General features: G+C 40.9%; 2 protein-coding genes and 1 long non-coding RNA gene across 6 annotated transcripts; 2 read left to right on the top strand and 1 right to left on the bottom strand.

The window, feature by feature from the left end:
• Nucleotides 1–136: 136 nt before the first annotated feature.
• pio (zona pellucida domain-containing protein piopio) lies at nt 137–21,374 on the bottom strand. Of its 3 annotated transcripts, none has more exons than XM_017074749.4 (9): nt 21,251–21,374; nt 20,537–20,782; nt 12,447–12,505; nt 11,793–11,841; nt 7,474–7,696; nt 7,332–7,398; nt 1,682–2,160; nt 1,304–1,622; nt 137–1,243 (listed from the first exon to the last, which is right to left on the bottom strand). In XM_017074749.4, the coding sequence occupies exons 3-9, from the start codon at nt 12,495–12,497 to the stop codon at nt 1,046–1,048; spliced, it is 1,386 nt and encodes a 461-aa protein (XP_016930238.2). In that variant the 5' UTR covers nt 12,498–12,505; nt 20,537–20,782; nt 21,251–21,374; the 3' UTR covers nt 137–1,045. The 3 variants fall into 3 exon arrangements, with proteins under 3 accessions (XP_016930238.2, XP_016930237.2, XP_016930236.2); XM_017074748.4 differs by having other exon boundaries at nt 21,247–21,359; XM_017074747.4 differs by lacking the exons at nt 20,537–20,782; nt 21,251–21,374 and adding an exon at nt 13,916–14,175.
• Nucleotides 9,090–11,316, top strand: LOC108009978 (uncharacterized). 2 transcript variants are annotated; one of them, XM_017074750.4, is made up of 5 exons: nt 9,091–9,445; nt 9,502–9,566; nt 9,660–10,302; nt 10,401–10,600; nt 10,660–11,316. In XM_017074750.4, exons 1-5 carry the CDS (start codon nt 9,248–9,250, stop codon nt 10,868–10,870), a joined length of 1,317 nt encoding a protein of 438 aa, XP_016930239.4. In that variant the 5' UTR covers nt 9,091–9,247; the 3' UTR covers nt 10,871–11,316. The 2 variants fall into 2 exon arrangements, with proteins under 2 accessions (XP_065719814.2, XP_016930239.4); XM_065863742.2 differs by lacking the exon at nt 10,660–11,316 and having other exon boundaries at nt 9,090–9,445; nt 9,660–10,312; nt 10,401–10,515.
• A 598-nt stretch (nt 21,375–21,972) lies between the features above and the next one.
• Nucleotides 21,973–23,026, top strand: LOC139352503 (uncharacterized). Its single transcript, XR_011603710.1, has 2 exons — nt 21,973–22,738; nt 22,897–23,026. It is a non-coding gene; the product is annotated as an uncharacterized lncRNA (long non-coding RNA).
• Nucleotides 23,027–23,114: the final 88 nt, after the last annotated feature.

Below are 23,114 nucleotides of genomic sequence, written 5' to 3'. Positions count from 1 at the left end.
TGAATATATTTTAAAGTACTGTATCATTCAGTTAGATCTTCTCAATCCCAAAGCTTAACAGATACTGATACTCCAATTGCGTTGCATAATACATTTAATTTATAGCCCCTAACAGGAAGTGTCACTCTGTTTCAGATATTTAGGTCAATTTGAGTTTATTGTTCAATGATTAATATTAACTTAGGAGTACACTATAATATGAATTGAATCGCGTGGTTTGAACGGCTCCAGAGGAGCATTCCCTCATCATTTGTCAGTGGGCTTTGGAATGCTCGATTGAAGCGGTGCAAAGGCCTAAGCTTACGTTGAGTTTGAGAACTGTTGCCAGACATATATCATTTTTATTATCATATATATAGTTAGGCTCATCGGGACGGCTTTATAATAAGGGCTCCTGCCGCAGGGGGTTTAAGTACATAAATCGATGACAAGAAAATATTCAGGAAATTCTACTAAGAGGGCATCGAGGATTCGATAAATTAATAAATTACGAATAGTAGTTAGGCATTAAGTAGGTACGAGTACAAATATCACCTGAGCGTCGGCTGCTGCATTCGTTGTTAGTTCGAGTGATTAAGTTAGGGGAAGTATACGAGTAAGTTAGTCAGGGATGTAGAAACACGCTTGCACTTGCAGTGGAGTGTCTGAAGGAAGGGCGAGTCCAACACCGACTGTGCGGAACAGAGATCTGCAGGCACTCTGGATATCAAAGATATGTAGTGCCCAAGATCTCTGCGACATTAGCGGGCAATTAGGATGGACCCCGGCCATTGCCCGGTAATCTCTGCACATCATTATCATTTTGCAACTAAGACTAGGCTTAATCCTAAAAGACAGCCGCATGACTGCTCCGGCATCCTTATAAGCTAAGTGGCTCCCAATCCTATCAATCGTTGACTACCGCAGCGGCACCTGCGCGACCGAATCTTCTTCTCCTCCTGGTAATGGTAACTCTTTCTGATTTTTTTTAAACACTTTGAGTGTTTTGCATTTTGGAAACGTTGAATTTTGAATTTTTTTCTGCGAGGACTTCAAGGACCTGCGCTTAGCTGCTGTGCGAGAAGGCAGTGTTCGTGTAGGGTCCACTGTAGATGGAGCTGCCCGAGTTGGACACCGTCTTGGTGCTACGCCGGGCCATGATGCAGAGCACGGCGGCGACCACGGCCAGCATGAGGATCAGGCCGGCGATGGCGATGGCTATGGCGAAGGTGCGCTGCGAGACGCACAGGGCATCATCCAGAGTCTATAATAGAGAAAAATTAATCACATATCACGAAGTATATAATCACTAGGCTTAACCCACCTTCTCCTTGTAGACCGCATCCTCGTCGCTGTCATTGGCATTCTCGTTCTCGTTGACATACAGACCCGAGAAGACCTCAATGGTGGCGGGCAGGCCGTCCTCCTCCTTGCTGTCGATCGCCGTCTGGCGCTTGGGCCGCTTGCCACTGCACAGAGGAGCCTCCTGGCAGGTGGGATCCTCCAGGGCGCACAGGCGCACATTGCACTGGTAGTAGACGGAGGTGGTGTACGGGAACTTGTGCGCCGGGAAGGTCACATTGGCAGCCAAGCGATCCTGGGTGTAGTTGAACTGACCCATGATCTCGTTGTCCATGGGGCAGCTGTAAAACAGGATTGTTATTATATTTACCATAAGGATACGGATTCCTAGCCAACTCACCCATCTTCCCCCACCAGTCGCTGCTCTCCCCAGCCCAAGCCATCGCGAACTATGCAATCCGTCACATGGAGTCCATAGACCTGCTGTCTATCGATGCTGATCACGATGGTCAGAGGATCGCCTATCTTCACGTCATCGGCTATCTTGTGCTCGTCGTTGTAGATCTTCATGTGGCAGCCTGGCATGGGGATCTCGTTGTTGCTCACATCCTCCTCCTGCGGGGCATTCGCGTCGTAGACATCCTCCTCGTCGAGGTCATCGTCCTGCTGCTTGTCCAGCGATCGTCCATAGTCCCGGCGATCTTCGCTGCGGAAGGCCTGCGGTTTCTGGGCGTGCTTGCGCAGATACTTCTTGGGCTTCATGGCAGCATCGCGACTCTTGTAGGCACAGCGTACATGGTAGCCGCGTCCCAAATCCGTGATGAGCTTCAGATGGGGCTGCAGCACTATGGTGTTGAAGAACTCGATGCCACCGTCATCCTGAAAGAAGGGTAAAACATTGATAGCTACACAGAGAAAACTATCTAAGAAAATTGTTCTTGAATTGAGCACATTGTTCTTGAATTGAGAACATTGTTCTTGAATTGAGAACATTCGTTCTTGAAAACCGTGTAAGTACATTTTGGTATCAATATAAGAACGAAATGGTGAGAAGAGAAAAGTTAAATTGAGTTTATTTAACAACTTTTTGATAAGTATACACTAAGGACTGAACTAATAGTTTATTTGTACATACAATTTACTTAAATACCGCCAATTCAACTTGTTTGGAGCAAAATAAAAACATTTTCAACTTAAAAATGTCGTTCTATTTTTAAGAACATTTTCAACTCAGATTAGAACGTCAGAATTTTCTCTGTGTAGGTGAGAACTCAGTTGGCGACAAAAAAAATATTAAGCTTAAGGACGTTTTTAAAAACACACTAACTTAATTTATCTATAAAGTATAAGAAATGCAATAGACTCTAAATAAGTGATCTTTGAAAATGATTAGGGCTAGGTTTTTTTGAAATTGTATCAGAAAAAGAAACTTTTTTTATCAAATTCAGAATAAATAACCTTTCTTTCGATCTATAAAGTAAGCCAAGTTCGATTTAATCTCAAAGCCAATAAGTGTTCTCTTTTAACTTTAATTCAAGATCGCTTTATTTCAAAAAACTTATTGCACTGTATTTTCCCGTTAATTTAAAGACAGTTTCTTCTTAAAAAATGAAGAATACGATTTCATAAATTGACAGCATGTGATATTGCCCTTTTTCCCTTCTTAATTTCTCTAAGTGGAGATTTGTGTAGATTGCAATACACTTTTCACGATTTCACGTCTATTTTTAATGACGTTTGTTTTTTCCAGTAAATTAATACTTTCTTCAGCCCTAGTTATTACCATTAAAATGAGAATAACACCTCGAATTACCACCTGCTGACAAAAGAGCCGGACATCAAACCCGTTCGCCCCCAATTCCCCAGTTGAGCAGGGCTGGCCACCGGCTATATACTGAGTTCTGCTGCCGAGAAGCCATATCAGCCACCTGAACCCAAGTATAATGGCGGCGAAGCCCCTTCTCATTATGCATTCAGATTCACGCTTGGCTGCAGCCAGAAATCGCCCCTCAAGAGTTGAATGTGCGATCCAAGACAGACAATACTAAAACTAATACTGAAGTGGGGGCTATGGAGCACTTCCTGAAGTCGCCATCAGAATGGTGCTAAAGCCGATCAGCCAGGTGTGACGTCTAGTCGCTCGGGGGATCTGTGGATCTGTGGATCTGCGGGCCTTATCTCCTCGCAAATTAGCCAAGTTTGCATGATGAATTTTAATGGCTTGTTGCCTAGGGTCTTGGAAAATCCAAGAATGCTGGCGTGATTATGATGCAATTTCCCTTAGGGAGGGAACTTTAATTGGACATCCGCTGCTGAGAAAATATCTTTCGCCTGCCACCTGGTTATTAACACCAGCAGGTGTTCATAATTAAATTTAATTTCTCTTCTCAAACTTTGGGCTTAACTAGAATTGTCAGGGAAACAATTTTCTGTGCCAAGAGAGGAAGATTTTTTTAAGAAAGCTAATATTTTGTAATATAAAACCAGACCATTATAAAATATAAAATATTTCAAGAATATATAAAAAAACAACGCAAACAAATTTTTATAAAGGTAATACAGAAATCAATACGGGTTTTACATCACTAAAGGTGTCTAAAAGTATGCAATAACATAGTATAAATCGGAAAGTCCAATATATTTCTTACGAAAGACCATGTATCCATTTCACTCCCTACTTTTAAACACCTATAAAACGTATTTCAGAATCCTAGTAAAATCTTATAGTTTTTGATGTTGCTTTTCTAAATCACTGTACTGTCTTTTTGAATTCTCCAAATTTTTTAATATTTTTTCGCTCTGTGTAATTGTAACGGGTTATTCGCCCATCGGTGATTGTGCTAATTCCAACGGGCACCAGAAACAAATCGAGTACACACTCGATGGCTTTGGCAACCGAAAGCCAGCTCCGCGGAAGAAAGGTGAGGTAATGACAGGGGCAGGTACTCCATACTGTATACTGTACACTGTATATACACCGCCAGCTCGGAAGTTTTGTAATTGGGTCTCTACAGATTTGGGCACGGAAGTTCTTCGACTAAGTGGGCTCTCCTCAGGCGGGCATTCTTAATAGCCAGCGCCGATGTTTGTTGCTTCAGCAGGCATTAATCGGCGGCCAGAAGAAACCGACTTGGACTTGAGATACTGGCCAGAGTGCGATTTATTGCCCAACACGGTTTCCGCCGCTCGGCTGGCTTAAAGCTTAAAACAAGCTAAAACAAGAGATGGCCAGAAGAAACGGAGAAGAAAGATCGGGGCAGGGGCTTCCTTTGTTGCCCAAGTCCCCGAGAATCAAGAACCGTTGACAGTTATGTTCAAGTGTCACTTCTCAGCATCTCGGCATCATCATGATCATCATCCCGAGACAATGGGCCAATAAAAAGCATAATAAAGTGACATTTAAGATTTCAGATCCTAACGGTAGAAAGCCCTATTATGTCATTATAACACTTCTTCGCACAAATGTGTGCTCCGGAGCAAGTGTAAATGTATCAGTATGTGTGACAAAAAACAGGTCCGAAATGGATGCGTGGGAGTCGATCGGACTGGACTGACCTTCGATCCATACAAGGCGGTAGCTGCCTTTAAATATCAATACGGGGCTATAAAGCGCTTACATGTTTGTACACTTTTGGCCTTTTCATGGTCATCCGGCGGCATTGGTGGCCAATGAACGCATTATCAGCATTTCCAGCGGACAGAACAAATTGATTTCGAGATGCGAGATGGCTTACTTGCTGAGCTATGGAAAATTGTTTTCAATGGGAAGGGGGGACGTGGAATTCGTAGTTCTCGGATGGCAGCAATTAAATTTTAATTAAAATTTCTACCCCCACCTCTGGCGACCCTGTGGGTACTGTTCGTACTACTCATACCTGTTCGTGGCTGATTTAATTATGCTTGACATGCGCACAGCCATAAGACCCGACCCTCGACTCCTCGGGGGAGCAAGTACCAGTACCAGTGCCCGTCACTCTCAATGGCAGCAGATGTGGCGGCTTGTCACGCGACTTTTTACACTGCAGTGAGCTCATCTCGATGAGGATGACGTAAGGCAGGATGGTGGCCATTAGGGGACTGCACGCTGGATGAGACCCGCTCATCGCGCTTAATGACAAACATTTAAGATGTTATGTACCGACGGGCCTTGGTCGCCTCTGTTGATTTTCCAGTATTTGCGGGTGGTAAATAATATCCATCGATTCTTACTTATCGAACACTTGTTGTGAATTGCTTGGATCAACACGAAAAGGCGGGGCGGCGAAGGACAAAGCTATGGAAAACGAAAGACTCAGGCAACGAACTGAGTGAAAAGTATACTAAAGAATACTACGAGTATGTGTGCTATATACGGCAAGTAACCCTCAATGTGAACAGTGATCATTAAAATTTTATTTTCAGTATGACTTTTCGCTCAAAATATCAATCGAATCGAATGACTTAAGCAACAAACTGAGGTATGCTAACCAATTAACCAAGGCTCAAGTGGGAAATCTATATGAAGCACGAATAGTATAAGCAATAGACCAGAAACATCAACAGGGATCAATAAAATGTATGTGAGACACGATTATTGCTCAAAAATCAATCACAAACGAATGACTTAGGCAATAAACTTAGTTTTAACAGTTATGCCGTTCAAGTCTTAATGAACTCCTGTCGTTGAACAATGTTGTTATATCGTTTTTATCAAAATATTTCTTATCCTCTTAACTTTAAAAGTAAATAAGTCTTTGACTTATATAAACTGATAAATATATAAAACTGTTATCTCTCTAGATTCTACTTGTCCAACATATTTAATTGCCTTTAACAATCAATAAAGCAGCTAGCCAACCCCGATAGATAAATTCTCATCGCATCTTGCGGTTCTTGAACGCAATGCACTTTGTTGCCACATCGCGGCGACTGTCGTAACTGCAATTAACATTGGTAATTTCAAAAATTGTGTCAATCCAATCGGGCGAAAGGAAAAAGCAGCAAACAGCAGCCGCCACAGACAGCAAATTACAAAACAAAATGCTGGCCCCATAAATGCCGAGAAAATTACATTAATATGTATCACAATCGGACTGGGGCAGTGGCTATAAAAATGAAAAGGCCTGCCGGTGCGTGAGTTGCAGCCGCATTAGCCCGGTTAAGTGCTAATTGAGATTTCAAAATCAGATCCCAGCACAAACACAGCCGTTGTTTGCCCGAATCGATCAAGCGAATGAGCCAATAAATAAGTCGGGCCATATACGTATTAGACGAACCCAATCGAGGCGAGACTGAAATTTATATGGCCTATCTTGGTCGTCTTTTGGATTATTCGATATCGTTTACAGGGACATGGGAGACAGCTCGTCACGGTTGATCGGGCGGTTTAGATCAATAATGAGCTTGATTGGTTGAGAGATCTTGGGAAATAACCTACAAAAAATATAGTTCTGATGGGTTCTTGAATATTGTAGCCATACAAATAAATATTTGTAAATTGATTTGAAGTTTCGTATTTCAAATTTGAATTATTAAAATATACATTAAATTGCATGATCAAATTTTAAGATATTTGTGTTTGTGTTTATAACGTTTTTTTGATCGTTAACTTAATCCGACCATCTTTGTTTTGTGAAAAATAATTATCAAACATTTTTCATACTTAAAAAACTAATCACTCAATCATTTTTAGCTGATTCTTGTTAAACGATAGACATTTACAAAAACCAAGCTCACATCCATTAGGTTCTTTATTTTATCCAGCAAATCTAATGGCTGCTATTTTAGCGAAATCACAATCGCATCATTAGTTGAGCCGCAAAAGGTGCGTGAGTTGGCCATTTGAGTTTCAACCTTTCAATGGACTAATCATCTTGGCATATGGACTTTACCTTGTAACCAATGAGTCGGGTCTGGCTGCCTTATAAGTGGTTAAGCTTAATGTTTAATTTTTTATTTGCATGCCAAAATGGTAGAACGAGTTGGTCATGGCGTCATCTATAGTATACCATCTGCCTGAGTGGGTGTTTCTTTTTTTTTTTTTTGGGGAACCAATGAAATTCTGGACTTACCGTTTCCTTTGGCATCGTGTTGCAAGATCTCAGCGGCAGCTTGTATCGCAGAGAACCCACATGATCTCTGCGGGGGAGGGGAGTTAAGGATTAGAACCCAGATTGCAGCAAGATTACACTAAATCTAAATGACGGAACTCACCTGTACTCGCTGAGGCAAGTCGAGTTTTTGGACAGGCCTTTCGGGTAGATCATGCCGCTGAACAGCCCCGTCTCGTGGTTCGGCGGGGCATCTTTGATGGTGATCAGCATCGAGCCGGACAGGCACTTGATCCGCACACTGGGCTCCACTGCCGGCTTCGAGGTGGAGGCCACCTCCGCCTCCGCTGCCGCAATCGCATCGCTCAGCGAACTCTGGGCATCCTCTGAAAAATGCGAAATCGGAAATTATGAAATGCAAACAGAAACACACGACGCGGCCACTCCCAAAATCATAAAAAGCACAGTTAGACGACCAGGAGGATGCCGCATCCACTTCGAGGAGGCAACCTCAAGAGCCGTTAGCATAAATCATGAGCGCAAAACCAAGACAATGGCCCATGGGAGCAGTATTTAGTTAGGAGCATAGCTCCAAGTTGAAGCCGGCATGCGGAAGACTTAAACAAATAACAATGATGTACTGAGAAAAAATATTTGTACACTAAGCTTTTACCACGGTTTTACCAACTTGGTTAAATACATTTAAAGGTAAAAAAGGAAAAAACACTACAATTCTGTTATACAAACTGTATTTAATATCTCCAACACGCTTAAGAATTTTTTAAAAAAGATTTAAAGACACAATGTCAAACTAAATATTTTCAAAGTAATAATATTTAATAATTATATTAATTAAATATTTAATTTAAATACCAAAATTATTTTTACTTGAAAAATTAATATTGATAGGGAGAAAACTGTATGTATACCTTTTTTTCTAATCTTTTTAAGAGCTATATGATGCAAATAGCTAGCCCCCGTAATGTCTGATTGAAGTGAAATTTGTTGGCAATACAAAGGTTATTTTTTTCAGTGTTTGCTCATGACATTGAGAAGCCATTGAAGCGGCAACATCGAAAATCAGCAGAAGCAGCAATAGCAACATGGGGCTAAGACACGCCACAGAAGCGCTCGTGGCCATTAGAAAGACGCCACGCTGCAAGTTCCTTGAACTTTGGCGAACCATTCGAGGTGCAACCTGGGATTTGGATTTGGATTTCGATTTGGAGGTGCTCTTGGCATTTCCTGCTTTCAGAAGAACTCCCCGCTGGCTGCTTCTCTGCTCCCCTGCAAAGGTACACAATTGGCTAGGAAGACCAAGAAGAGACCAAAACCAAGAGCAAGACCAAGACCAAGACCGAAGAAAAGCTGCCCAGGCACGTTCGCCCTGGCAGTTGGCGGTGTGTATACATGGTATATATACTCGGTGTATATGGGATGCCATGGGATGGGATGGGATGCCTTCGGTCGAGGTGGTTCAACGAACCTTGCAGCATTTCGCATCACTTACTGCGGTTCTGGGCAAAGTAATTGCATGCAACACGGCCATTTCGGAGCCGGTTTTTCTGTTTCTTTTCTTACTCCACTGGAATGGAATCCACTCGTCGACTTCGTTGGCACATAAAACATTTAATGGCTTTCTATTATGTATAATTTTATGGTCTCCACAGGCGAACTGAACTGCACTCTCCTCAAATAGAACAAACTAGACTAAGGCAACAATGGTTCGCATCAATTACCGACTCCTCTACGGCGAACAAAGAAAATGCAAAACCCTACAAATCCCCCTCGGGTTTGCCTGGAAAACTAAATCAGCTTTTCAGTTTCAGTTTATTACTCTCAGATTTATGAGATATTTCCTGATTTCGATCTAATTTCAGCAAATTATCGATCGCTTTCACCAGGTTTATGGATACAGCAAAATTTTAAGTGCAAAGATGGATAGGATTGTGGAGTTAAGTAAGTTGAAACAGGATGGTGGTAAACCAAAGGTGGACCAGGCTAAGATAGATGGTCTGGCAGCGGATCTGGCCGCGGCTATAAAAGGTACATATATGTTGAAAGGGGGAAAAGAATTGGAAGACAAGGAGCCTGGCCAAAAGCTAACTATAGAACCCTCGCTATCGAATCAAGATGTAAGTAAATGACCCTTGAATTTCTGATATGCGATAATGTATCTTATTATCTACAGCTCATTATTGGTGAAAACGATAATATTAATATTCCCAAAGAGAGTTTAAATTCGGAGAAAATAAGGCAAGTACCTCTTAATATCCTTAAGTTATACCAATTTAATCTTAGTACGCTATTTTAATCAATTTCTAAAAATAATTTCTTATATCATTTCAGTTCCGAAAACTCTTTGGCCTTGGAGCTGGAACCCTTGAATTTAGCGTTTAGTATTCTATCCAAACCATGTCCTAGCAGTGAAAATCTGAACTGCAGGCAACCACTAAAAGAGCCCATGGATGCCGAACTTTTGCGTATCCTGAATGACCCCGAATCCGGTTCCTTTAAGGTTTACGTGGGCAAATACAAGTTCCGCTGTCATCTGCAAGTCCTGCAGGCCCACTCTAAGTACTTCCAGGACTGCGAGGATGTGGGAACTCTTAGGGCCCACCTGCCCACCGATATGGTGACCCCGACGGCCTTCCATGTGATCTACAACTGGATGCTGGACATCACCAAGAGGCCAAAAGGTGGATGCTCCATGGTGGAGATATACAGTGCATCCACGTTCTTGAAAATCGACGAGTTGCTGGAATTCGCCTTCGTTTGTTTCAATAAGAGCAGTGTGTCCGGTAGCCTGGCTTTTGGACTGTTCTTGGAGGCCCAAAAGTTTGAGATTCGCATGTTCCAGTTCCTGATGTTGTCCCGCATCGAGGAGTTCTTTCTGCCCCTGGTGGCCTCAAAGGAGTTTGTGCAACTGGAATTTTACTGGGTGCGGAAGCTGCTCAGCATTCACAGTATAGGCGTGAACAGTGAAATTGAGGTAAGATATGGTAAGATATTATATGGTATTGGCAGGATGGTGTCAGAGCGCAGGAAGATATAATACCATGAGATATTTGAGTCCCTTATTACCCACAGATCTTTATGACTGCAGTTCGCTGGCTAAGTTATGACTGGGACGCTCGTAATGTTTTTTTGGAGAAGTTAATGGGCTGTGTCCGCTTCTGCCTGATTCCAGCGCTCTTCCTTAGGTTTTTGCAGGGAGAACAGAAGACCCTGGTACTGAAAAGCATTTGCCAGAGTCCAAAAATTCGGGAAAAAGTCAACAAGGCCTTTGTGTAAGCTCAAAAGAGGACTTCCTTTTCCCTTGACAGATCATAGATCTCCGAATTCCCAGGTACACCTCCAACGAACTCTGCGACCTGACGCAACGTATCTTCAGCGTGGTCAAGGAGTTCGATCCCCCGGAGCAGCGCAAGTGGATCTTCGATAAGCGGTGCTCCTACCATCGCAAGCCAGGCGGAAACCAGGGGCAGTTCTTCACCTACCAGCAGTTCCTCAACTACCTGGAGTCGCTCCACGATTCAGTGCCCGATCACGGCTCCTAGGTCATCGGGGTCTTAGCCAAATCCACAGCCAACTCCAAATCCCCCAGCAAACCCAAAAACGCAATGTGAAAGCCAGAAGGAAGTGTGCCGCAATGTTTGCCCAGTCGCCGTTTTCAATGAGGCACCTCTAAAAAGCCAACTTTTGTTTGCCATGCGATTATAATGCCTGCTTTTGGCTTTGGCTGTGGGCCACAGAGTCAACTGAGATTTGGCAACCAGAAAGACAACAGGCAGCTTAGCGAGTTTACTTAACAATGGCAAACGACGCTGGCGGATTAAAGTGGAGTGTCTTTATAACTAATTAGGTAATAGTTGGGGGTTTGCGGACATAGAGGGAACCAATTCATCACTGTAATGCTATTTGGGTAACTTTCAATCTCAGCGCCGTCTAAGTAATTTGTATCCTTCTTTTTTTAATAAATTTGTAATGTGTTTTTATGTAATAATAGATAGAACTGTTAATGGGATATAACAAGTTTTTTACACATTTTTGGAATCAATTTTATAGACCACCACAACTATATATTTAGGTTAAGTTGTAATACTGTATTGATCCTAACTAACTATTTATCTTGCTTTTTAGGAATATATTATCTTTTAACTAATTTTTTCATTTTACTGCTATTTTATATGTTATCAAAAGTTAACCTATTCTATTCTTTGCCACCAATTCGTAATGATAAATATATTAACTATCATATTTACATATGTATCTATACTATTAATGGATGTAAAACATGTTGATAAGTTGGATGACTTTGCCTCATTTGAATCTTATTTTAGTTTTCAGAGGCCAACAAAAGACCCCAACTGAGTTTAATCTTTCCCGCGTCTTCGCCACCAATTTGTTAGCAATTTTTCTTGGGGTCCCCAATCCATAGAATTTGGTTTAGCTTCTTAATAGACAGATTTATGTACTCACTGACTGCCGTTGGAATCTGCGCCGCATGCGTCGTCAGAGCCGCGATTGTCTGCAAAGAAAGTGGAGACAAGTCACTCATTAGCATAGTTGGTATATGGTATAAGGCATGGACTACAGATCCCCGATATCCGAGCCCAAACTCGACCCCCTTTTAGGCCATAAAGCGTTGACATAAATCACGACAAGCCGACATTAAGTCCCTGGCCTAATCCATCGCCAGCAAGCTTCTTTAATTAAAGGGGAAATTTCGTTTTCGTGTTGCCGGCAGATAGGGGGAACCACTATATTCTCACGATTCTAAGGCTCCTCGGGTAAAGCCTGGCAAAAACTTTCGCCAGCCTGGCTGTTAACCCCCGAACCCGAACTCTAATACGAATCCGAACCTGAATCTCTTGGATCTTTGGGGCCAAGCGGCTTAGAATGGAGCTGGGGCAATGGTGTGCCACTTTTGGAATTTAGCATACTGAGGAGAGGAGTTGGAGTTGAAGGAGGAGTACCAACTGGCCTCCAGTCTCACATCCAGGTTAATCGCATTGGCATGCAATTGTCATTCAGCGGGCTGCCTGATTGATGTGTTCTGGCCAACTCCGGCAATTTTCCATTTCGATGGGCCCAGAGGTGGAAAAAACCCAGGTAATACTTAGTAAGACTTACGATTAAGTGCAGCGCCGTGTAGAAAATGTCCATTGGAGTGCCAGTCTTCATAATGCGAGCTGCAAGAGTGAGAAGAGCCAGAGAGACGGATATTAAAACCTTGGCAAATAGTCAAAACTTAAAACCTAAAACTGAAAAACCCGCAGAAAACAGGTTCTGCACCCACAACACACGTATAGGATTATGCTAAATCACTCGAAGTTCCAAGCACAACGATTCTGTAATGAATTTCGTGGCCCAAAGGCAAACTTTCTGTTTGCCAAATGGGTCAAGTCAACACAGCCGAATTTTGATTCGCGTGTACGGGCTTATTGCAAATGGGTTAACATCGGCATAAAGTGGTGGCTGTAGCTCAAGGAAGGAGGTATGTATAGGATGGGATGCCATATCTTAAAGATGCCAGCAATCGAGCGCAGAGCAAACAAACATCCGCCAACTGCAATTCATGGCATCATGACTCGGGTTTCCGCTTCTCCTCGCCTTCCTTGGCCACAGAAGCTGCTGCATTACGAGATATTAAGCGCATATCAATGGCCCGTGACAAACGCTTTTAACTTCCTGCCGAACGGTGAGAACTTCACAGGCGAGTCACGTCAGGAAGATATTTATAAGGTGATCACTACACGGAAAACAAATTGTGGCAATAGGGGTCAAATAAAACCTTATATTTTCCCTATATTTCATAAAAATTGTATTACTCATCAGAACTAATACTTATAGGCTAGTTCAAAGGCAAATATCATTGGATAACCTCAGCATTTGGAGTTACAGGAACTCCTAAAATATTAAGGGCATGATATTAAGCAAAAGAATTCTTATAATGAAAAAAATATTCATTATATGAGAAGTCAATTTCCAAACACCCGTATTCGAGCAATACTAAGTTCATAACTAGTTTTCCATAAATTCAATTATGGTTTTATAATAAAAATTTAAACCAGCCAAGGATCGCAGAAAAATGTAGGTTTAAGAAGTGATGATACAAATAACCCGGCATCTATTATGAGATTAATAATAATGATATTCCTAGAAGCTGACACAAATGAATATCATTTGAATAAATTAAAAACTTGTTCATATGTAGGTTACAATAAACTTAAAATCAGAAGTAGCTGTGCTGACAGTCGTTTAGACTTTTCCAATCAACTTAAATTTCCTTAGCCACTTTTGGTAGCTATTTTCTCCAACATAACTTAAGAACTCTAAAGATACCGAATACCACCCAGTTGATAACCGAAATGAGATCATATTTTTCCCCGTGCATTCTGATCATTGTCTGGGCGTCGTAAGACAACAAAATGCGGCTTACGCTGATGGCCGAGAGGCGATAATGATTTGTTGTTACCGCTGACGCTGCCAACACATTTCATTCACTACAAAGACACACACATATGGCGATGATGTCACAAGACCAGCACTCCACATCCCCATCCCCATCCGCAGCCACATCCACATCCACATACACTCACCCCGTATCAAGATACAGACCCCGAGGTACATTCGGTTATTATCCAAGAGGTGTAATCTCGTTGGGAGTCTGGTTGTTATGGAAATGGGTTCGTTTTTGGTTCGGGGAGAAGCACGGATTCGGAATTGGGTCAATAGTTATCGCTTGAAACTGATAGATTGTTGGCATTATGCGGTGAGCACACATCAATTTATCAAGGCTGGAGGCCCACACCTGAGCACTTCCTGAAGTCCAAACAATCCGTAAAGTAGACAAACGTGGCTTAAAGCCGAATGCAAATTGCCAACTGACGCCAGTTTAGATCAGGCAACAACATCCCACCAGCCAACGTACATACTTCGTACTTCCACTGGCATTGCAATAAATTAGCTAAAATTAGCAAAATGACGCAAGCGAGGCAGACAGGTTAAAAAAGTTCGAAATTGAAAACGCACCTCATGCAGGCAAAAAATCAGTTGGAAAAATGCGGCGAAGCACGCCAACATTATGAACATTATGAATAATGACTTTGATTGGCATCTGCTCTCGTTACCCAGTTCGGGCTAAAAATGAGCAAAGGAAAATAAAACGTAATGCCAAATGCCCAATGGAAATGGCAAACTGACCTTCAATTACGTTCATCGGTGATAAGGGAAATTGCATCGAATTGGGGCACAAATTATAGATAGTTGGTGGGCATAATGAAATGATCTATAGTGATCATACAGGAAAAAAAATAGAAATGGTTTAAGCAGACTAAAGTGGAATACCAAGATTAGTTCAATATTATGCCTGGATTACTTCATATTTTTAGCATTAAATAATGTTAGCTTGATAATAAAAATTGCAATCTTTTCATTTCAAAAGTGAGAAAAAAGCAAGATGCTTACTAAAATATCGTTCTATAATGAGTTTTTATTTTTTTTCGTTATATTTTTTGTTAATACTAATCTATATTATTTTAAAAACTATATTTTTTACTACCAGTGTTGAAAAATAAGTTAAAAGCCGTATAATATGATTTTCTCCCTGTGTAAGAAGGCATTTCCTGCAGCTGCAGCTCATTTCCTCCACTTGTAATTCTACCCATGGAATCCAAGAACTATCGTCTAGAATATAAATTATGCAGTGATGATTCAATGTCCAATCAATCGTGTGCATTCGATGGTAACGGATAGCTCCAAGTGTCAATTTGAATTCATTTGACACACATTTCACAGAGCAAATAGCTCCAAAATAACTAAACAAACACAGCGTTCGACCAAAAGTCAACAAAATGGGCCATGCAACTGAATAAATTAAATGGGTTTTGCGTGCCAACAAAGCGAACAAAGTTGTGTGTTTTTAGTTTTTTTTCACTTTTTTGTTGTTCAAAGTTTAAACAATTGCAGTTTCATTGAGGTGTGTGTGCTCTGTTAATGTGGCGGCTAAATGACCTCGCGTGTTTCCATTTTCCCGTAATTTATTTACTTTTAAATACCCAACGAGGGTATGCAAAAAGCACATAGTTTTGAAATGCACACTTAACTTTACAGCTTTCTGCTTGAGCGAAATTGTTGGTTGGGAAAAAGCGTGAAAATGCCGCGTAACTGTGCGTAAAATTGCGCCCAAGCTGAATATTTTTGAAAATTAAATGTTAACAGTCGACGAAACTAATCCCAAATGAAGTGTATAATTAAAGGGAACGGACCTCCCGCAGATCGATCAGCGTGAAACTGGGTGAACCACATTAATCAAGCCGCATACCTGGGAACCTTTAGAAATCTCCCAGATCTCGGGATACAAGCTAGAGTCAGTCAATTAGAATATCTGACGACTCCCATCGCCGGCTGGCAGATCTGGTTCCAATCTGAATTGCCGCAGGCAATGGCAAAATCACAGACAATAACAAAAACTGTGTTAAGCACACAAACTCACACACTCGCAGCGTTTTAAGTTTAAGCCACAGCTCACTAACGTGGCTGACCCATTTGGAACAATCATGATGATCGGGGGGGCTGGGGTTCTACCAACTTTCGGTTGCGGTTTGCCATTAAAATGGGAAATCTCCGACGTACATCGCGGTTGTAGTGCGATCAATCACACGGAGAGAAAAATTGACATGATGAAATAACATAATGGTGATGAATTTCTTTTAGATACTACTTTGAGAGGCATACAAATATGAATTTGACGAATGTTTATCAAATCTATGTGGTATACCTTTAATTATTTATTCACTTATAAATTTTAATGATACTAACATATTTTAGATTTTATTATTTGGGCAATTTGTTCGTATAACCTTTCAGACAAAACATTTCCAAAGAATTTCATAAATTAACATAATATTTAGTTCAAAATTAATGATATGAAAATTGATTCTATTTCAGCTGCTGATCTCTAATATTCTAATACTGTTCAACCTTTTGTTCTGCATTAAAATCTTTTATTTATGCTAAACAACCAAACTATTACCCTTATAAGTAGTATATCTTGCCTTATTTACCCTATAAGTAGTACATCTTGCTAGCATATCTCTCTTTAATTTTTGTTCTGTGTAGCATACCTATGCGTAGAGTTCATTTCGCTGCAATTCCGCTGGCGTAGAAAGTAAGTTGGGGAGGGTTAGGGCCTTGAAGACAGAAAACCAAAGACCAAAGACGAAAGACCCGCTCTGAAGATGCATTGTGCGATTGTCCCGCATTGTTCTTAATGACGGCAATTAACGACTGGTCGAACAAAAAGGGCAGCTGTAGCTATAGAGCTACTCCTCCAAAAGAGGTCAGACCGGCTTTATTGCCAGACTTTGGGCATAGCTTTTACTTTTACCCAAGTCAAAACTTCTAACTGGCCAGCGGGCTGCGGCTAATCAAGCGTCGGAGATCAATGGCAATTGAGGCATCGACTTTCACCTGCTTGTGTATGCAGGCACTGCTTTTTTGTTTTTCCAAATTAGAATTTTAAATTTTAAACTTAAGATTCAGCAATTAACTGGCATTTGATGGGGGTTTGATGGCCAGGTAGCCTGATAGCCAGATAGTCAGATAGACTTCCGAAAGTCAACGGATCGGAACGAACTTTGTTTGAAGGTCAATGCAATTGTCTCGCCATCGCCTTTGTTTGCCTCAAATGAGCTAACAATGCTTTAATTTGCCGTTGGGTTGGCCAATTGCAATAAACGCCAACGCCGATTCCGTTTATAGATTTGTAGACTTTTAGCCAACAGCAGCCGCAACTTAAATGGACAATTGGCCATTAAGACAATGTGAGAATTTGAAAAACGCACATCATTAGGGGGAAAAACGCAACCCCACCTTCTTGGCCAAAATGCGCTGACCTGGTTGTTGCCACACGCATCAAACTGGAGCGTGGAGACATCATGCTCTTGCCACATTTTGTGCGAACCAAGTTTGGGCCTTAAGACCAAAAACTGGCCAATCCGTTGCGTATTTCTATTGCATAACATCTCGCCTCTCTGCCATTTGTCAAGATGTCCAATTTGGCTCAAATATGCAAACCGCTGATTGGACACCCACAACTACTCGGCCCCGCGGCTCAGCCTAAATATATTTTTCTCTCTCATTTTGACGCCTAATTTTTCTGGCTAACAGGCTTTCGGCTTACTACGAAAAAACACAAAAAAATACAAAAAAAGATATAAACACGAAAACACGGCAAAGAAATTCGCATTGAACGTGACTCGAGCTAAGCTGTAGACATGAATGTGTTTGATTTTTATCAGCCGGGTCTACAATATTTCAGTTTTAGCCATTTACTTTGCGCCTTTTGCTTTTGCCTTTTAACTGGCGCCCATTGTTACCCGCTGTTTTGTTTCTTTTTTTTCATCTTTGTGCCCAGAGGCACAGCTAAAACTAGTTTTGTAGTTCCGTTTTTGCTTGGGCTTGTTTACCAGGGGTTTTGCGTCTAGAAGTACTTAAAATCGAGGCTCCCAGCGACATTGGCGGCGGCTACTGCTGGTCAACCAGCTAAGCAACAGACTAATTCGTCATTAAAGCCCATTTATTGAGGGTTATTTTAAACGCAGATACTTGGTTTTATGGGGGATTCTGCTGATGAGCCACAGAAACGGACATTAATAATTACTGGCTGACCTCATGGTTCCCATAATAACTTTATCCAAGTTTCCCGGGGATCAGTGTATGAGTCTCAAGATGATTTCCTCTGAAGAACAAAAGCATGAGGAAGAAATGATCTCATACCTGGGCTTACAAGCTTAAAACTTTGTTGAAAAGAGAAACATATTTCTCTGAGTTAATTTATATCCTTTTAACAAAAGAGAAGATATTAATTGTCATTATCTCTATTTTTCTTTAAAAATAGTAAAGGATCCACAAAAATATTACAACAATTGATTCATATTTTTAATACTATACATACATTAGAGTAATGATATTTTGTATAATACTATACCCTATACTATTGTATAATACTAACAATACCTTTTTTTTAAATATTAGGTATTTAATAAAAGAATTATTAGGACTCCAAAAATTTTACGAAAATGTATTTTCTGTCTAATAAAAAAGGTAATAACTTAATATTATTTAAATCATTTTCAATATATATTTAAGTAACAAGTAAAATACGGATTTCATAATATAAAAGGAAAGCACATGGAATGTCCTGAACATTTTGAATACCCATTTTAAACCTTATCTGATATCTGAGAACCTGATCCATTTAGTATATGATTCTTTGTTCGTTTCCTTCAAGCACAGTTCAACTCAAGGCGGTTCAAAAGTCTTGGCCTGCCACACCCCATTTAAGGCTGTGGATTTGAAAGTGTTTCGGAATGATTCGAACAAACTCGTGTTCAACTGCAGTCGCGCAGTTTTTGCGTGGGGTTTGGTCTAAGGTAAAAGCCTGCATTTAAGTCCGCTTCAGTTTGCCAATGTTGATTTAATTCGCCAAAGGTGGCGAAGGAGGCAGGGGAGTGGGAAACAGCGAATCAACTAGCCAGACGACTTTTCATTTTGGCCAAAAAAAAAACAGAACAACAAACAAGAAATCCAATGCACATTGTCCATTTGCCGGAGAGCAGAAACGGTTTATGACTCACGGCTGTTTTTGGGTTTTGGGGCACGCCTTTCGCTGGCTTTTTGGGTTTTTGCATAATTAGTTGCGAGCGCCAACGTGTCGTATGAGTAATGCAGCCACCAAGTTCGCTGCCTAAGTCTTTCGTTTTCAACTGTAAATCAATAGCAGCGAACAAGCGGAAAATCTAACGTTGAAAAGGTCTTAGCTTTTTGGTTGAATGAACTCACCATTTTTGGCGCTTTCTTTGTCGGTTCTTCGGCGGGAGATTATAAATCAATCAGCACACCTTTTGGCAAGCCCACACGCAATTTCGGGCTTAGTTCATGAACCCCCGAAAATCCGCCATCTTTCTTTGTTTCTCTCACTTTAAAGTTTAAAGCCAAATAATACAAAATTATACATACACTCATATTTTCCGTCTTTACTTTATTTTGTGGCCGCTTCAAGGTCACTTCAAGCTGTTGTCTGGCTGTTATATAAACAAGTTAACTACACGATGGCTCAGAAAACAGGTATTCGAGCAGCTCGAGCGCGGATTCGCCTTTTAATTATACAAATTTTACGCTTGCGTTGGCGTTCCTCAAAACGCAAAGCTTTCCGGTTCTCGGGGGGAATATCCGACAGAAGTTAAAGTTATCCATAAGGCCATTATTCACTAGACACAAGGCGTTGCATTCAACGCAGATGAAGACCATTACATTGGCCAGACAATAATATTTTGATGGCTAACAAACCACAAATTAACCAATTAATAGGGCATGCATCACCGAAAAGGGAAAGGTTCCCATATACCCATACCCCCCAACGATGATGCAAGTGTCGGATCGGGAAGGTTTCAAGCCTCCAACTCTCCATCAATCAACTTTTCTAATTGCTTCTTTAGACGCCAACTCCCAAACAATGGAAACGAACATAATTATGGGCCTGTATGACCCATGGAAGTGCTAAAAGTTCCACAAGGAGAGGAATCTTTGTTGGGTCTCCCAATTAGCAACAGATTCTGGCTTATAATGGCCGCACACAATGGTGTGGAAGATGTGAATGGTCAGGGGTCTTCGAGACCCCCATGACACATTGCTTATGCGTTGCACACATCCAGGAATGGGCATTAAAAACTGGGAACTGGAAAATGGTAACTGGGAAAAGCGGATGTCCGTGATGTGGCTGAACAAATAGCTAACCCCATCCTTACCATTTCAGAGTCCCCAGTGGAAAATTATGTAACTGGCTGCGAACTTGACAGCCAATTTTGGCCACAGGCAACAGCAACCTTGGCAAACAGGTTCAGATCCCCCAGAAGATGGGGACAGTTTTTCAGATAAAGCCCATTTAATTTGCACAGAAAACAGATTGCAATGCTTCTTCAATTTATTCCCCAAGTACACAAGTATTCCGCGAATTTCGAATTTCAAGCGAGGCGAACTGAAGCCAACCGGTTTTTGGTTGATGGATTTTCGGCGATTTATGAAGTCATCTTTTGAGGCTGTTTTGACTTCGGTTTTGTTTTTGCAAACGGCACAAACTTTGATTTTCTGCCCGATTTTAACTGTTTCTCTTTGGGGTTTTCTGGTTTTTTGGTCAACAAAAACTCCACGACACTCACCTCTATCCAACTTCGCCCTTTTTGCGTAATCCAATTGGTTATGTGTCCGTTGTTTTGCGATTTTGCTATGCTTTGAACTGGTTTTCCGAAACGATGATGATGATTTTTAAATATTCAACGAAATTTTGGTTTCACATTAGTTTAATGGTTTTTTTCTGATACTTCCTAGGTGGTATTTTATATTTTTTGCGGGCTTCCTCTATAATTATTTCGTTTTGTGGCCAACACTCGTTTTACATGTCAGAGCTGCGGGAATTGCACATTTAAGAGTTGGCCAAGAGCGGTTAAAGAGACGGAAAGAGCGGCTCATTGGCGAATTATTTTAGTTGTTGTTGCTGCTGCTGCTGCTATTACGCCGTCTCAACACAAAAGACTGAGGCAACAAACTTTCCGACACTTTTACACTTCCCCAGAAAACAACGCGAAATATTCAAAAGATTCACAAATCATTCAGCACGTATTTGCTGGCCCGGTTCAACCACCCGTCGAGCTTAATAGCTTCCCAAGGGCAACAACAATCAGAGAAAATCACGACAAAAATATCACAAACACACAACAGCAACAACCGCAACTATTTCAAAATCTCGGACACCCAATCGAAAAATCGAAAATCCTCTTGAGCTATGGATAGCCGTTTCAAATCCGTTTGCACGATCCAATTAGAGAACCGGGTAAACGGAGTTCTAGCCGTAGAATTGAAAAAAACTCACGCACGATTCGGAATCGAAACGAATCGGAATGGGATCGTATAAGATCGAGGTTCGTTGAGCGCTGTGGATGTGTCTCGCACACCAACCTGGCCAAGACTGACTCGGCCGAAACCGAAACTCTCGTACTCCGACGAAAACGTCAAGACAACCGGTCTTGCCAAGATTCGGAGTAGCGTCGCTCTGGGGGTTTTCGTTTTCGGAGCAATTGGCAAGTCTGGGTTCGCTCTTAAGACTAGCTCTTCTCTGATATATAGTATAATACAGTATGTCCCAGGTTTTGCTGCTGTTTGCGGTCGTCTTGGTGTCGCTGCCAGTTTTTCAGCAGTAACACGTTGTTCAGTTTAGTTGTGCTGCACTTGATGATCGTCGGGAGGGACTGGTGGCCACGCTCCGCTGGCTCCCTTTAATACACCTACGGGTACGGGTCCAGATTGTCTTTCTAATGAGTGCGGCATAATTAGATGGTCGGCCGGTGGCAGTGGACATCCCATATCGCAAGGCTACACTCAGAAAAAACAAAGGAATATTTAGAAAATATGGAAAGATACAGAAAGAATAGGAACTCATATTGCAGAGTATGAAAAAACGATAAAAACAAAATTGAACAAATTTAAGTCCCCCTTTCTCTGATATAAGTTATTTAAAATCTTACATTAAAAATAAAAAAAGAATAAAAAATAATGGATTTAATTTACTTTTTGTGAATTAAAATTATTTTAAGCGATGTTTAATTATTAGAATATGATATTTAGGATTTATTTAAGTTTAGCTCTTAGTGTTTATGTAAATATATATACACATGTTTAAATTTAAACGTTATTGGAAACAAAATCTAATGTTTTTGTTTTCCAGTGTCATTAAATTTGCAAAAAATGCTAGCAGAGTTTTAAAGGGTTCTTGTGAAAGGCTTACATTAACACTAAGTACCTAAATTTATTCAAGGCCGAAACACTTTGGAAATCTTGACTAAATATCTAAGTATATATATGACTTTAAAGCGTCTTTTTAAAGTGTCTTTAAAAACCTTTAATTGTATGAAGGCCGAAAATCTTTCGAATCTAGACTAAATATCTTAATTTTCAATTGTTTTTAAATTTTCTTTAAAAACTTTTAATGTGGAAAGCGCTTGAAAGGTTTACATAAAGACTCAATATCTACATTTGCAGTTGTTACCCAAGTGTCTTTCAAAACCCCTCCAGACCAGCGTCAAGCTTTTTAAACACAGCTGTGCTATTGGTATGGCAACTGGAAGTCGGGTTCTGCTCAAACTTGGCAACAGATCGCTGCAATTATGGCCAGTGTGTGGGCTGTCACCAGAACACCTTGATGACGGCATATATAGCCACTGCTGAGGCTGATTGCTTGGATCACCGAGGCCTCTCGCTGTGGGACAAATGTTTTATCATCTTTTGTTTTACTTCGGTTGCACATAAATCTTGAACTTGCATTTACATTCTGTGAACCCAGCACCCTTGCACCATCAAAAATCCAGGTAAGAGTACAGGTAGCTGTGACACCTTGAAGACCTCGAATTGTTGTTGTTTTCGGAGGTCTTTCCCTTGAAGTCATGTGGTTCTGTTTATACTTTTAGTTATACCAATATTTATGATTATTATGCGTGTTCTTCTGTTTGACTTTCTGATCCCAAAGGGTGTACGGAAAATTGGATTTGAGTGGTCGAATTATTCTTTTAAGACGTGAGAGAATTTCCATCAAGAAAAGCGGATTCCCCCAATTATCACTTTTCAGCATTTAAGGTGTTTAACATAAAAAAACCGTATTCGAAGGTGTCTATGAAATAGTAAGTTATGGAGATAAGAAATTGAAAAAGATTTTTTAAAAATGAATGATATATTTTAATTCCGAAA

Source organism: Drosophila suzukii, chromosome 2R (genome assembly GCF_043229965.1).
Source record: "Drosophila suzukii chromosome 2R, CBGP_Dsuzu_IsoJpt1.0, whole genome shotgun sequence".
NCBI classification, from domain to species: Eukaryota; Metazoa; Arthropoda; class Insecta; order Diptera; family Drosophilidae; genus Drosophila; species Drosophila suzukii.
Note: the sequence above shows the minus strand (reverse complement) of the source record. Positions and strands in the feature narration are given on the sequence as shown.

What these genes read in the sequence shown, in the direction of transcription:
- LOC108009978 (XM_017074750.4), top strand. Translation starts at nt 9,248, where the DNA reads ATGGATAGGATTGTGGAGTTAAGTAAGTTGAAACAGGATGGTGGTAAA. An exon ending in CCTCGCTATCGAATCAAGAT is followed by an intron (nt 9,446 to 9,501) that starts GTAAGTAAATGA and finishes TATTATCTACAG; the next exon opens with CTCATTATTGGTGAAAACGA. An exon ending in TTAAATTCGGAGAAAATAAG is followed by an intron (nt 9,567 to 9,659) that starts GCAAGTACCTCT and finishes ATATCATTTCAG; the next exon opens with TTCCGAAAACTCTTTGGCCT.
- pio (XM_017074747.4), bottom strand. Translation starts at nt 13,946, where the DNA reads ATGTACCTCGGGGTCTGTATCTTGATACGGG. An exon ending in GCAGATTCCAACGGCAGTCA is followed by an intron (nt 7,697 to 11,792) that starts GTGAGTACATAA and finishes CGCATTTTTCAG; the next exon opens with AGGATGCCCAGAGTTCGCTG. An exon ending in ACTTGCCTCAGCGAGTACAG is followed by an intron (nt 7,399 to 7,473) that starts GTGAGTTCCGTC and finishes CCTCCCCCGCAG; the next exon opens with AGATCATGTGGGTTCTCTGC.